The sequence below is a fragment of the Strix aluco genome, chromosome 4 (assembly GCF_031877795.1).
Source record: "Strix aluco isolate bStrAlu1 chromosome 4, bStrAlu1.hap1, whole genome shotgun sequence".
NCBI lineage: Eukaryota > Metazoa > Chordata > Aves > Strigiformes > Strigidae > Strix > Strix aluco.
In genome coordinates, this window is record NC_133934.1 from 57,118,960 (window position 1) to 57,132,409 (window position 13,450).

Sequence of the window (13,450 nt, forward strand, 5' to 3'; positions counted from 1 at the left end):
ATTTTACCGATCCAAACCTGCTTTTCAGCCGTTCCTTGCTGAGGTTTAGCTCTCGGAGAACGGCCCGCTGCCACCTCCACGGGCGGCCCCGGCCCCGCTCCCGCCGAGCCCCGACACAGGAGGGGGGGCCCCGGGCGCTGCCCCCGCGGCGCTGCCTGAGGCGGCGGCATGGCTGTGCCGGCGCAGCGGCCCCAACGGCCGCTAGGGGGCGCCGCCGCCAGGCCCCGCGGGCGCTCCCGCCCCCGGGCTCGCAGAGAGCTCCGCGGGCTCAGCCCCCGCGCGCGGCGCCGGCCCCTCCGCGCCGGGCACGACCGGCGGAGGCGACCCCCCGCCCCGGGAAGGTGTCCCCCTCCCCGTGCGCGCCGATGGGAGGGGGAAGGCGGCGAGAGATCCGGCGGCGGCCCGCCTTCCCGCCTTAGCACGGGAATCCCGCAGGCGGGGGGCGTCTCCCGGGGCACCTCGCCCCCGCCCCTGCCGGCTGCGCCACGGGGAGCGCTCGCCCCCTGCCGCCCGCCCGCCCGCCTGCCGCAGTGCCCCCGCAGCCAGCGCGCCCGCCCCCCCCCCCGGGAGCCATCTTCTCCGCGCGCTTCGGTGCGGCCGCGAGCGGCCTCTCCGGCAGCCCCGGGGCTAGCGGCGAGGTTTCCCTTGAGGCCGGTGACCCCTTCGCTTACCGCCTGAAACGGGAGGCGGCGGCAAGTGACATTTAAGGCGCGCGGTGCGCTCAGGCGGGGATGGCGCTGCCCCGAGCAGCTCCCGCCGAGGCTCGGTGGTGGCGGCGCGGGGAGTGGCTCAGTGGCGGCGGCGCGGGGAGTGGCTCAGTGGCTCCGAGGGCACGCGGTCGTTCTGTGGGTCGGCTGTGCTTTGCTCGCTCGATTTGTAAGCGTGTGAATTTCGGGGTTCAGTGACAAGGCTCTGGTTACGCTGCTCTGTCTCCCTGTCCTGCAGTCCTGGCATACCCCTTTGCCTCACTGGTGTCCCGCGAGCAAGCGTTACCGGTTCAGCTGGACAGAGAACGAAGGCAGCAAAAAACACGGCATCTTTTCAGGAAAGGAAGTGTGTGACCACCAAAATACCCACTATAGATTCATGATGGGGTTTTTCAGACAGGCTCAGGTGCTTTTGAAAATGCTGCTGCTTGTGCTTCACTTGTTCAGCTTGTACAAACCCAGGGTACGCTGGCCCTGAACAGCAGTTACGTAGAAGAGCCAGGAGTTGTTCTAAATGCCAGTAACACACCTTATCCATCCCTCCATCTATCCAGTAGCAGGCCTTTGCTCGCCGAAGAGTTTCATTACCACCAGCAGCAGCTTGGGTTTTCTCTGGGTGGTTATTTCTAACAGTATCCCTGAGATTGGCCAGTTGGACACCAGGCCCAGCCAGACACCTTCATTGTGGTTTGTGCTGTGGGTTAGGTCACTAGTGACAAGCCCAAACTGATATCTTGAAGCATACCAAGAAGCTCTTAGATACTTAAGGTCAGGTGTTTTCCAACAGCGTGTACTTGGCTAGGAGTTTGATGTCTGTTCCTTTGCAGCTTGGAATAATAGTATAAATCTTTCTCACCTTCTCCCATATGAGCAGAGGTGGCGTTTAACTACAGGAAAGTGGTGATTGGGTAATGGTTTGGATACAATTTCAGAAAAATATGAGTACAAAAGAGTTAGAGGCAGCAAAAGCAGGTATTCTGCCTAATGCCCTTAGCTACCATTAAGAAACATGAAAATCTAATTGTACTGAATGGAAATGTACATCTTCATCGCTGATTATGACACGGAAGAAAATTACTATATGATTGGCATCATAATGGCCAATGTTGAAATGTGATGACACGCCAATATGATGTACATCTCCATTAGGAATGATAAATCAAAGGTTATTCATTTATGCTTGATTTATGCCTGGGAAATGTTACCAAGGGAAATCTTGATTTAAATCTCCCGTCATAAAAAAAAGCCACGAGTGCCCTCTTCTGGCAGCAAATGATAACTGTAGGCCCTGCAGTACTTTTCCCTGTTGATTTTTATTTCTGTATATAATTTAAATTTTCGGTCTTTCATTATCCCTTTTACCACCACCATGGTCTGTGGTATTTTCAGTGATATCATCCATTGTCCTTTCTTGTATTTTATCCTCTGTTTCAGAAGTATACTGGATAACATTTAATCCTGTGAAATCTCTCTTCTCACAACCAGAGGCCTTAATCTTGCTGGTAATCTTGTTCCAGGAATACAGCAGAAAACTGCAAAAGGTCTGTGCAGTTTATTACTGAGCATGGAGGAAAGGATTCCTATTTTCTGAGTTAGATGAGAGACACAACCTCATGGGTATATTGAACAGGATCTAGACCACATAAGAAAAGAATTATTAATGGGACTGCACTTAAATTCTTTGCTGAATTGTTGGCTTATCCTAGGCAGCTACTCTATAGTTGCCTGTATTTAATAGCTGCAGAGAGAAGAGCAGAACAGGAGACGAGAGGGAGAAAATGCCTCGACTTCTTGCTTGCTACTATTCTCTGTGCCCCCAAGCCCTCCACCACCTTGTTTTCCTCGTGGACAACATACCATGCTATCTATCACTCACGACTGTATTGGAGCATCAGCTCTGGCCTGTTGTTACATACAGGTAAAGCCTCGATTTTTCAGCTGCTTATACCGCCCTACCTCCAGTTCTTAAATCTTCCAGCTTTTAAGTTGCATCTTTTCCCACTCTTCCTTGCAGCTAAAATTCTTGCCTAAGGTCTCATTATTTAACAGCTCAGTTGCTGCAACATCCTTTTCTCTGGCCTTGACACATGCAGGCTTGCCTTTTCCCTAATCATACTGTATGCGGCTGCTGTTGCTTCAAAGATCATTTTCTGAGCCTGTCTCTTTGAACATGTCACTCCTCTCTTGGCATCCCTGTGCTACCTCCCCCCTCCCCTATCTTGCATCAACATAAGCTGCCTATCTTCATTTTCAAGGCCCCCTGGGACCCTACCTATCATCTGTCATTGTCAGGAGGCAGGAACAGGGAACAGAGCAGCTCCAATAACTGCCCTGCCTGAGCAGACTTCCAGCTCTGCCACGCTTGGTCCTTATATGCCTTTTTAGAGCAGGATGTGGGTGAACAGGATTGGTCAGGAGCAAAAAAAGGGGGTCACTGTTAAAAGCAGTCAGGAATGCAGGCAGCTGTGACACTTAAATGCTGTTAAAACCTTAAAATCCTCTTGCGTTCATCTCAAAGCAAACCCTTTCTCATTTTTTCCTCTGTGGTCTCTCTCGTGCTTGGAAGGTACCTTGCATAAATGCCCTCAGATTTCTGTTGGTAGCTCTCCAGAATCTCCTTAAAGCTATCCTTTGCCATGATGTCTGCAAAAGCTCTGACAACTCTTAGGCTGCTAGTGAGGTAATACTGCTGTCAGCCACACTGAGCATTCTCATTTCCTTTATTCTCCCTCTGTCTGTTTGTATCCGTCTGTGGTCTCTTGTTCTCTGTTTAGTTTGTAATCACTTTGGGACAGGGCCATCATTTTGTTCGATGTTTATACAGTGCTTCAGACAATATTTGTTGTTAGGGTTCCTGCGTGATCTGATAATACAGACAATAAATAAAAACAGTAACAGCCTGTGGCAGGTGGTCTCTTCTTGCATAGACCTCATTGATTTCAGGCTGTGGGCTGAGCAAATTGCATGAATGTGGCTTGGGTCTTGTGGGTAACTGAGCAAAGGGCAGAAACAGAAGAGCAGTGCTGTGTGTTTCATTCTAAATGTTGGCAAAAACATCTTTAATCAAATCCCCATCCCGTTTGTGGGGGTTTTTTTTTCCCTTTTTTTCTTTTTTGTCAAACAGTATAGAGCAGATCTAGGGGCAACCTTTTAGCTTCATGTCATTTTCTTCTAGAAAAGGGCAGGGGGGAAAGAAGGCAAAAGTTTATGGGCTTTTGTTTTTTTCTGAAAAATACAACAGAAGGGCTATAAACAGCAGGAGGAAGAAAAAACTCAGACATTTGAAGATCCTTAGACCTCACCTTTTGCCCATTGTAGTTGGTAGAAAACTACTTTAAAAGCCTAATCCTCAGCTATTTTTGTAGCCAGAAGTAAACTAAGTCTTTGCCTTAGTTTCCTAATCTGTAAATTGAGCATCTCTTGCTTTAACTAATACAGGAGCTGTAACCCCTGTTTTTGTAAGTGCTTTGAAGACTGACAGGGCTATGTAATGAATTGTTATTATTCTGTGATAATTTGAGTTCAGTTTTATTAGCAAAATGGGTTTAAAGCTTATTTGATTCTACTGCCTGGTCTGACCAACTTCTGGAAGTGCCCAGTGCTTGCCAGAGAGAAAAGGGGATACAGCTGTATTGCAAAACACTCAAGAAGGATTCTCTGTGGCTCTGAATTGCAGAGTTATCCATAGAGAGCTCTCTTTAGACTGATGTAACTCATAAAGTGAGCAATCTTTGGGATCAGATCAGAATCCAAATTACGCAAAAGTGAGTTAAAGTACCTTAGCAATACCAGTACAACACAGAACCTCAGCCTGTGTGGTTTACAGTACCAGCCAAGAGCAGAGAGAAAGGAATTACTGTGAGTAATAAAGCAGAGTGCGGTGTTACAAATTCTGTATCAAAGTATTGGATAAATAGGACAAGTATCAAGTGATATATAAAGAAACTGTATGAAAACCGCAGAGAGTTGAAGTTTTTGTCTAAGACATACTTAGGGTGATAGCAGAGCCTTACATTTTATTTAGTGCCTTATAATCTGAAAGCTCCCAAAACACTTTCAGAATAGTGATTAAGAAAATGAAGACGTTCTTTTGTGTTACAGGACACAGTCACTGATAATATTAAAATATAAACATATGATTATCACCTCTGTAAATGCTAGATATAGTACCACTTGTTGAATTTAGTTTCCCAAAGGGATTCTTTAAATAAATGACAAGAAGAGCCCCAAAAGAAGACCGCAGGAAACAACCGTCAGTGAGCGTAAGAGAAGCCGGGATGAGTAATGGGACAGATAGTGTGATGCAGTAGACAGCTGTAACACAAGATACTGGATTGTAAAGTCAGGCTCATCCTCAGTGAGAATGCTTTGCTCATTGGTACTGATCCCCTGCAGAGCCAGCAGTCCAAGGAAGATTTCACCCTGAGAAAGAGAAGCCAAATTATTAAAGACCTTAAAGCAATGCAGCCTCTGTCGACTGCTCTGAACTAAGGCTTACGAGGATCATCAGGTTTATGTTGATTGCCAAAATGTGACCAAAAGTTACATGCCTGAAAGAACACAAACTCATGAGAAAAACAGAAAATAGAGCAAAAAATCTTCCTGTGAGAGCTTAAGTGTAACGTTTAGATATAGCCTTGGTGTAAGTATGCGAAACATTCAGCTTCCCCTAAGTCATTCTTTTAAATTCTTTTTCCTGTCTTATGCCTCTTTCCTCAGCTTTAAACTGACCCTGGTATCTGTAATCTGGTTTATTTTCTGTCGTGATTACTGTCACTAATGGACAGACTTAGGCAAGACTTGACAATTAAACAGTAATATGGCATTTTTGTTGATGTCACAGGGACCATCCCACGGTGACATTCAACTTGGAAAATATGGAATGATACTTATTATGGCTTGAATGTTTTTTTGGAGGGTTTGTTTGGGGTTTTTTTGTTTTGGCTTGGTTTTTTTTTTTCCAACATCTAGTCCATCTGTTCTAGAAGTAGAAGACAACACAATAGGTGAAAAGCAAGGCAGTTAATGAGACTGAACAGGCATAAGAACAGAGCAGTTAGATGGTACGCTATGGGCCAAAGTGAAGGCATTTATTTATTGTCTCAATCAAATGGCAACATAAGCTTTTTCTTTTTCCTGTTGTGTTATTAGTCTTATAACATGGAAAACATTTTCTTTCCCTGTGGAACTCCTCCAAGTCAATCCACCCCCGTAAGGAAGCCCAACCTTTAATACTTTGTAATAAATAAAACATCAGGAATAAAGATATACAACAACACATTATGACAAATATTACCAAAAAGCATGCACAGATCTGTTCAATAATGTCTCTTTGGAAAATTCCTCTACTGATGTATCTAGGCACTTAAGAATTTAATATCTGAGCACCTCACAATCGCTAATGGATTTTAGTCTCCTTTCACTCCAAAGGCAGAAAAGTATATTGCCCTTTTACGGATTTAGACATGAATAGTCAGTCACTTGCCCGGGGTCATATGTAAATCTTTTGGTGGAAGCAGGGCTTGGAGTCAGGGTTTCTGTGTCCTGGTCCAGTACCTCAGGCTGTCTTTTTACCCATTAACAGTCCTGTATCGTAACATTTAGGAAAGTGCTGTGTGAGCCATAATGCTCTTTGGCCTTTTTTAATATCCCAGGTTCTTCCAGTTCTGACTAATCATCAGGAACAGTTTGCTATTAGCTTAGCCTTTAAAAGAAGCTGCTCTGATACACGTTTGGCCTGACCTTAGGAGTTGTACACAGCCCTACAACAACTTGTATATTTGCAACCCACCCCCCCAAAGGAAATTGTCCTGGCAGGGTTTGGGACCAAGGTTTGCAATGCATTCAAAAGCACTTTGCTGCATATGGCTTGGTTGGGAAAATTCTATACAGGCAAAGTGATAAAAAAACAATCAAATGAAAAAACATCCCTCTGGCCAAGATCTAAAGGAGTGGATGGTGTTCAGTCGATTCTACACCCATGTTTAAGTTCCCCAACCCCTACCTAAGGGAGCACTTAAGCACTTTAGCCTTAAATGCATGAGCAATCATGTTGCCTCGGGGTGGGGGGTTGGGCAGAATATTCATCTGCTTTGCTGGGTCAGGACCCTGACCCAGCGTCCGTCCGTAGGTATTTGGTTCTTTTGAAAACCAGGCCATTTCTTTAACGGTTTACATGGATTTGGGAGTCTTATTTTAGGCAGTTGTATTTTTAAAATTCAGGCCTAAATACACTCCCCATAGGAAACACAGCATCCCTGATATTTGGGTCAGAATGCTCCCACTAGCGATAATTTCTTTAAACCACTGTCCAGCAAAGAAAGAAAGAAACCCGAACAACACCCCAGCAGCACCCTCCCCCCGCAAGCCTTTCCTACCCTCAAGGTTAGTTTGGGACCCTGGGTACATTTTGAATGGCTGTTGATACAAAGTCATCCTCTTTTCCTTTTCATGTCATTTATTTAAAGAGGAATCTTGAAGCGGTTGTTTACTGCAGAAATGCTTAGGAAGAAAAAGAATAGCGAGTGTATTTTCAAATGCCCTTAGCAGCTTTCTTTTTATTTTGCTCTCCAAGCCCCTGCTATTCAAGTTCTCTTCTCCTCAGAGCACTAACAGCTAAATTGTTCTATGCACCCAGCTCCCATTAGCAAAAGAAGGAGTCATGCACATCATTCCCATGAACCACTTTAACAGCATAGTCCTATATGACAAGATGTGCCTCAAAGAGAGACAATGCTGGATAAATATTAACCACACAGTGTTCTCATTTTAACTTACGTTTAAAATAGCATTTGGATTTTTAAAATGTACGCTTATATTATTTGGTATCAGTCATCTTTGTCTTACCAGTTTAAGAAATTAGATATGCCAGAGCATAACAAATCTGCATTAGAAGCATGGGGTTTGCTGTTTTCTGTTGGAGAAAAAAGGAGGGGCTGACATTTGGATTTACTGCCATACCTCAATAATCCACAAACCCTAATTTCTCAGCAATGAGTTCACGTCCTTTGCTTTACATTAATTGCACTGAAATTTCCGTCAATTATTCAAATTCTCGGTAGTCACAACTCATTTAATATCTCTTGCTTCGTGCAGATAATCTGAGGTCTGACTGTGCTTAAATTCATATATGGACAGACATGGCAGAGATTCCCTTGAAATCCTCCCGCCTCCTGAAAAAAGGTTCGGTTTAATATGAATTAAAGTACGCCTCTGACTAATTCTCATTTGGGAAGCATATCAGTTTCATTGGTTACATCAAAATCAAGCTCAAAAGTATAATCAGAAATTTGTATAGGTGCAAACATATTATGTAGTATAAAAGAAATAGAAATATTTTTTGTTGGGTAGTGTGGGAGGAGAGAAAATCATGTTTTTACCTAATGTCAGACAATTAGTTTCTGATTTATATCTCAAAGCACATGAGTTGGTAAACCTTACAATTTCATCTTAGCTAGCATAGCTGTGGATCGCTTTACAGAAAACTCATAAAAATTTAAAAACGTTTTCTAAGTCTAGTACACTTTTTCTTCTCTGTTGTCAATGACAGTGAATTCTGGTGTCTAGATGTGGATTTTGTAGTTTAAAAAACCCTTCTTTTGGATGAGTTTTGCTTTTTCTATTAAATTGGTGGACCTCTCATTCTTCATGCTTAACAGCAGTGATTGACAGTAACATGGTTATTTTTCTGTAACCATCGATGCCAGTAACTAGAAAAACAAGCAAATAGTCCCAATTTCATAATAAAAGGTAGAAACTGCGTATCTTAAATACTTCAATCCACACTCAAAATGACCATGCAACCACGCTCGAGTGCATGGATATAACTTCAAAACATAGCAACCTTAAAGGTGGAGTGTGCCCTTGATAACTGAAATTCTCCAAGCAGTAGTTACCATTTACTCACATTTTCGGACAACGCAAAAAGATAAAAACTGCTGTTCCCAGAATTGTTGCATATTACCACCATTCATCAAAACGTTGTCTTTGTGGTCAATGTCTTTTCTTCACCACTTTATATTATTTTCATATTCTTTTATCACCAACTTGAAGAATGTGCACAGTAACAAACCAGTGAGTTTATGCGGCAAAGGATTGCAGTATGGACAAGAGAAAGATATTCAAGTACCATGCTTCCAGAAGGCTTATTTAAACCATAACAAAATAATTAAAAATTGCTTGACCATACCTTTTTAATTGGCTCCCTGATAGAAGGGTTAATAGGAATTCTAATACCTGTGTAAAAAAAGACAGATAAAGAAAACAGTGTAATGTAAAATAATTCAGATTGTCTCTGTGTAAATGAGGCAATAAATGCCTGCAACATGAAGCTCAGTCTGACTTCACAGCAGGGCCTGGTGCTTAATTGAAAGTCCTAACTAGACCCATTTATCAAAGAAATCACTCAGAGGGAAATTTAATTATCACAATTAATCTATATTTTTTTAGAAAGTCTCAGCAAAGCACATTGAAAATTTCTTCGGGAAGAATTTTACAATGTTATCACCAAAAAAGCCAAGCACCAAACTTCTCCCCCCTCAGAGGAAAAAAGGCAGGCAAGCACAGGGCATGTTGTGCGAGGAGCTCCTTGTAACGCCGCTTAGGCACAGCCGAGAATAACGAGCACCATCGCAGCAGGAGCCCAAATGGAAATATTTCTTCTGAAGTCACAAAATTGCTCCCTTTGCAAGCTGGAGAGAACACCTGGCTTTTTGAGAGAGCTGCCCCACAATGTGCCTGTAGACTCTGGGTCCTTGCCACAGTTTTGCTTGGCTCTGCAGAACTTCTGGCACCCCTCAGCTGCCCCCGTGAGCCCCTGTCACAGTTAGTGTCAGTGCACACACAGAAAAGCCCAGAGGCACAATGTGGCCTCTACTGAGTAGCTAGCATGTGATGCTTTGGTAAAGTAAGGAACCAGTGGCACATTTTGTTTTAAGCGCTTGTGGAAAGAGGAGATGTCTTCAGTAGAGTTGCCCGTGCTTGCATCAACACTGAGTTTGCTCCAGTGAGCAAAGGGCCATTCTGAAACCAGGGTATTTCCCCTGAGTAATTGGTGATATTCAACACCCAGCTGGCTTTGCCTTAGAAGTTGTACGAGTTGGGAACGAAGGTAGCTCTGAACTGCATTCCTACACAGCTTCTCACATTTGCCGTTTCCCAAGAGGTTTTCAATTGCTTGCTTTTCAAAGACTAGGTAACATTTAACAGTCTAGTTAAATTTTCTTCCTTATTTTGAAAAACAGCCCCTTCTTTTTATGCAGAGCCCTACCTCTATTTCCATGCCTCCAATATAAGCCTGGGGTGCTGCAGAAGGAGCAGATAACAAGTAGAGTTACATCTATGTGCATCACATGCCTGTGTGAAGATGAAAAGAAACCCCCAAGAAAGTATGTGAGTCTGTACCATGATAAAAATCCCCTTCAGTCAATCAGTGAGCTGACAGCCAATAGGTTTTTAGGGCTTCTGGACACTAGCATGCACCAAGTGAGGGGCGGGGGTCTTCTCCTTCACTTTGAGAGCATGGAGCTCCAGCACTTGCATTGGAGGCAAGATGAAAAGAACTGGTGTACTCGCACTAGCTTCAATGAAGGGCAACAGCAGGCACTTGAAAGGACAGGGAAAATGGGGCCAGCGATTTTCTTTCACTTTGTGTGGCTTGCACAGCCCCACACCTACTCATGTTTCCTCAGGCTTGAAGGGAGTCCATAAGACATACTAAGGTAGCATAATTTTCCCTTCCATTCTTCAGAGTCAGAGAACATTAGAAATTATGACCTATGCTAATATTTTTGTGCATGCCCTTTTTCCCTCTTCTTCAGTGGGAAAAGTTGCAGCTTGGTCTCCCGATGTCACTGAAGTTGTTTACTGTTGTTTTTTTCTGTGCTTCCTACATTATTCAGGTTATACTAATCACCAGAGGGGAAGGAAACAACTCCAGAGCAGATTGAATTACCGTTTAATTGGGCATCCTGTGAAATAAACATTGTGACTTGGATAAGATTAAAATGTGAGTCACAAGTCTGGTGAGTTTTCAAGTGTTAGGGAATGTGGTGAGGGAATCAGGCAAGAACAGCAAGGAGAGAGCAGCTAGGAGCAATGCTCAGCAGAACAGTAACTACTGGACACGATTACTTGTTTTCACTAGGATCAGACTAAAGCTCCGGTGGACGGAATGGGGTAAAACAACAGTTCTTCATTTAAGAAGAATTACATTTTCAAACAAATTTCCATTTATATTCATTTGCTAGTACTGAACCCATCTGTGAATGCCCTCTGGCAATTCCACAGTGCAGCTCAGCTAAATTCTTAGATATTAAAGATGAGTACATAAAAGTGCTTCTGAAGAAGGACCTCACCAACAGGTTTGGCATCTTCCACGCACTCTCTGTTTATTTTTGATAATTTGCAATACTTCTGGTCAGTGGATTTGCTGGAAGAAACAAATTGCAGACACAGAAATGAAAATTATATTGTAGGATATTCATTAAAATATTAATCCCAAATGTGTAATCACAACCATTCACATAATTCTCACTTGATTTACCCACGTAGACCTGATGCTGCATTTAGGGACAGATGTCCTCATTCAGCCACTTAACAAACATCGTGTCAAGCTCCTACTTCACCAGCTTACCTAAATTCAGCTGTCCTTGGACTGCTTTCTCCTCTTTGCCTCCCTCCTGAGGCAAAGGAGAGGCTAGCTGTTGTGGAAGATTTTGTGATGATGCCAGCTGCACCTGAGTAGCGACTGATGGAAGCCATTGCTGGCTGCTCTCCCCCAGCAGTGACTGCACACCAGCCACCTGGGAATGAAAGACTCCCCCACCTATTGCAATTCCCGGAGCTCTCTGATCCTCGGGGTAGTTATTGTGGATTGGAAATTGCAAAAGTTGTTGCTTTGCTGTTTACCACCAGGTGGCCTAACTATTCCACCGTTCATGAAGAACCAAGCCTCCATTAGAGAACAGCAGCTGGAACTTTTTAAGCTTTACATATTTTTCTTCCCAAGCCTCCACCTCCCCTCCTTCCTCCTCATTCGGTTGATTAAAAGCGATCAGGGCTGCTCTGATTTCTCAACTCAATCCTTTTCACTCAGCAATTGAGAAAGCTTGTGCTTCCAGCAGTCCGACTCTGGCTTTAGAGATCAAGCTCAGCCATCTCTATTTACCTCTTAGTCCGAATGAACTCTTGCCATAACAACACAGGTACTTAGGACTTTCCCTCGTGCTTCAGTAACTGGAGATTGATTCCTTTGTTTGCTGCCTCTGATATGTCTCCGGTAGCTGGTTTTGTGACCACCCAGGAGTTCTGCGCTGGCCACATAAACTGGATTTAGAGCTGCCTTGTGTCCCCAGAGCATTGCAGAACGGATTCAGTGGGCTGGACGATCTGACTCAGCAAATTGGTTTTGATTTTTAAAACCATAGACAACTTGGGACTTTAACAGTCCCCCCAGTTGGTAGATTTGGGGTAGCCATTTGGGAGCTGGCTGAGCTACCAGGTCCTTGGATTCCAAGAGAACCTGGCATTATGGCTCACTCCATTAAAAGTCCTACTATTGTGGACTGACCTCCCAGCTTGGTCTGAAAAGAGCTAGACTTACTGATCTAAAAATGGGAAGGAAGATACTCTTGGATGTTTATCTCAGGCTTTTCTTGATGAGAAGGTTGGGGAAAGCTCTAACTGTCACAGCAGTATGAACTAAGAACAACTACATCATCACCAATGGTATTACATTGACATGCAGGTATTTGGAGGCCACTGAATGACTTCTTAGGAGAAGGAAGCATGGTTATTTCATGTACTGCAACACTGATGACTTAGTTTTGTATTTTCTACTATTTACATAATGCCTGAAAGCTTTTAGAAGGTACTTTCAAAACAAATCTCAGTAACTGAAGTGATTAACTAAGATTATTTGGTTAAAACATCCATGGTTCATTTGTTTACCTGTCTTTGTAATTATGCATTTCAGTTTTGATGTGAGCAGGGAAAAGGTACAATGATGGCAGGCAGGAACATCGCATCAAAGCCCATCAACAGAAACCTCTTCCCAAGATTAGTTCAGATCAGCTCTGAAACTGGTGCCTGACAATCCCAAATCAAAGGTATGCAGTTTCTGAATGCCCCCTATCATAACACAATTGCAGCACAAGACATAACTGCATCAGGCAGATTTTCCTAAAGGATGTGGTGATTGAACTTTTAAAAATACCAGTCATTTGGAGAAAATTTCAGGAGTCTTTAAATTACTTTGGTAAATGGATTAGTTATAAATAATAAATACCTGGAAATCAGTAGAGACTTTCAGTTGCATCACAAAAATGTCATGAAGTAATACTGGATATTTCAGCTACTTTAACCTAGCCTTGGGCACAGAAGAGTCCAATTCTGATCATTTGCAGGATAAGCAATCAAATTCAGGGTAACGAGGCTTTAGCCAAGGTGTTACTCTGGATTTACACCTCTGCAGATAGAATCAGATGCTATCTCCTAGTCTATGCATCCTCTGAGAATAGAATTAATTTTGAATTCTTGTATCATCTGCTTGCTTGTGCACTTATTTGCTAACTGTCTGAGTGAGCTATTCTGGGTCAGTATGATTTAGGCATCCTTTATTACACAGTTTCCAATTCAGTACATTTTTTAATCAAGACTAAATTGAAGTCAGGTTCCAGGTACATATAAATATAATATATATTTAGTGAATACATTGGAAATCCCCAAGTCTAATTTTGAATGTA

General features: G+C 43.4%; 1 protein-coding gene across 1 annotated transcript in view; it reads right to left on the minus strand.

Moving 5' to 3' along the window:
- Nucleotides 1–939: 939 nt before the first annotated feature.
- CXXC4 (CXXC finger protein 4) overlaps nucleotides 940–13,450 on the minus strand; it is a 128,613-nt gene continuing 116,102 nt past the window's right edge. Inside the window, exons 4-5 of the mRNA XM_074823207.1 lie at nucleotides 8,896–8,942; nucleotides 940–1,001 (exon numbers count right to left, since the gene is read on the minus strand). Of these exons, the coding sequence (XP_074679308.1) occupies nucleotides 998–1,001; nucleotides 8,896–8,942 (51 nt within the window). The 3' untranslated portion in view covers nucleotides 940–997. The remainder of the gene's footprint in view (nucleotides 1,002–8,895; nucleotides 8,943–13,450) is intronic.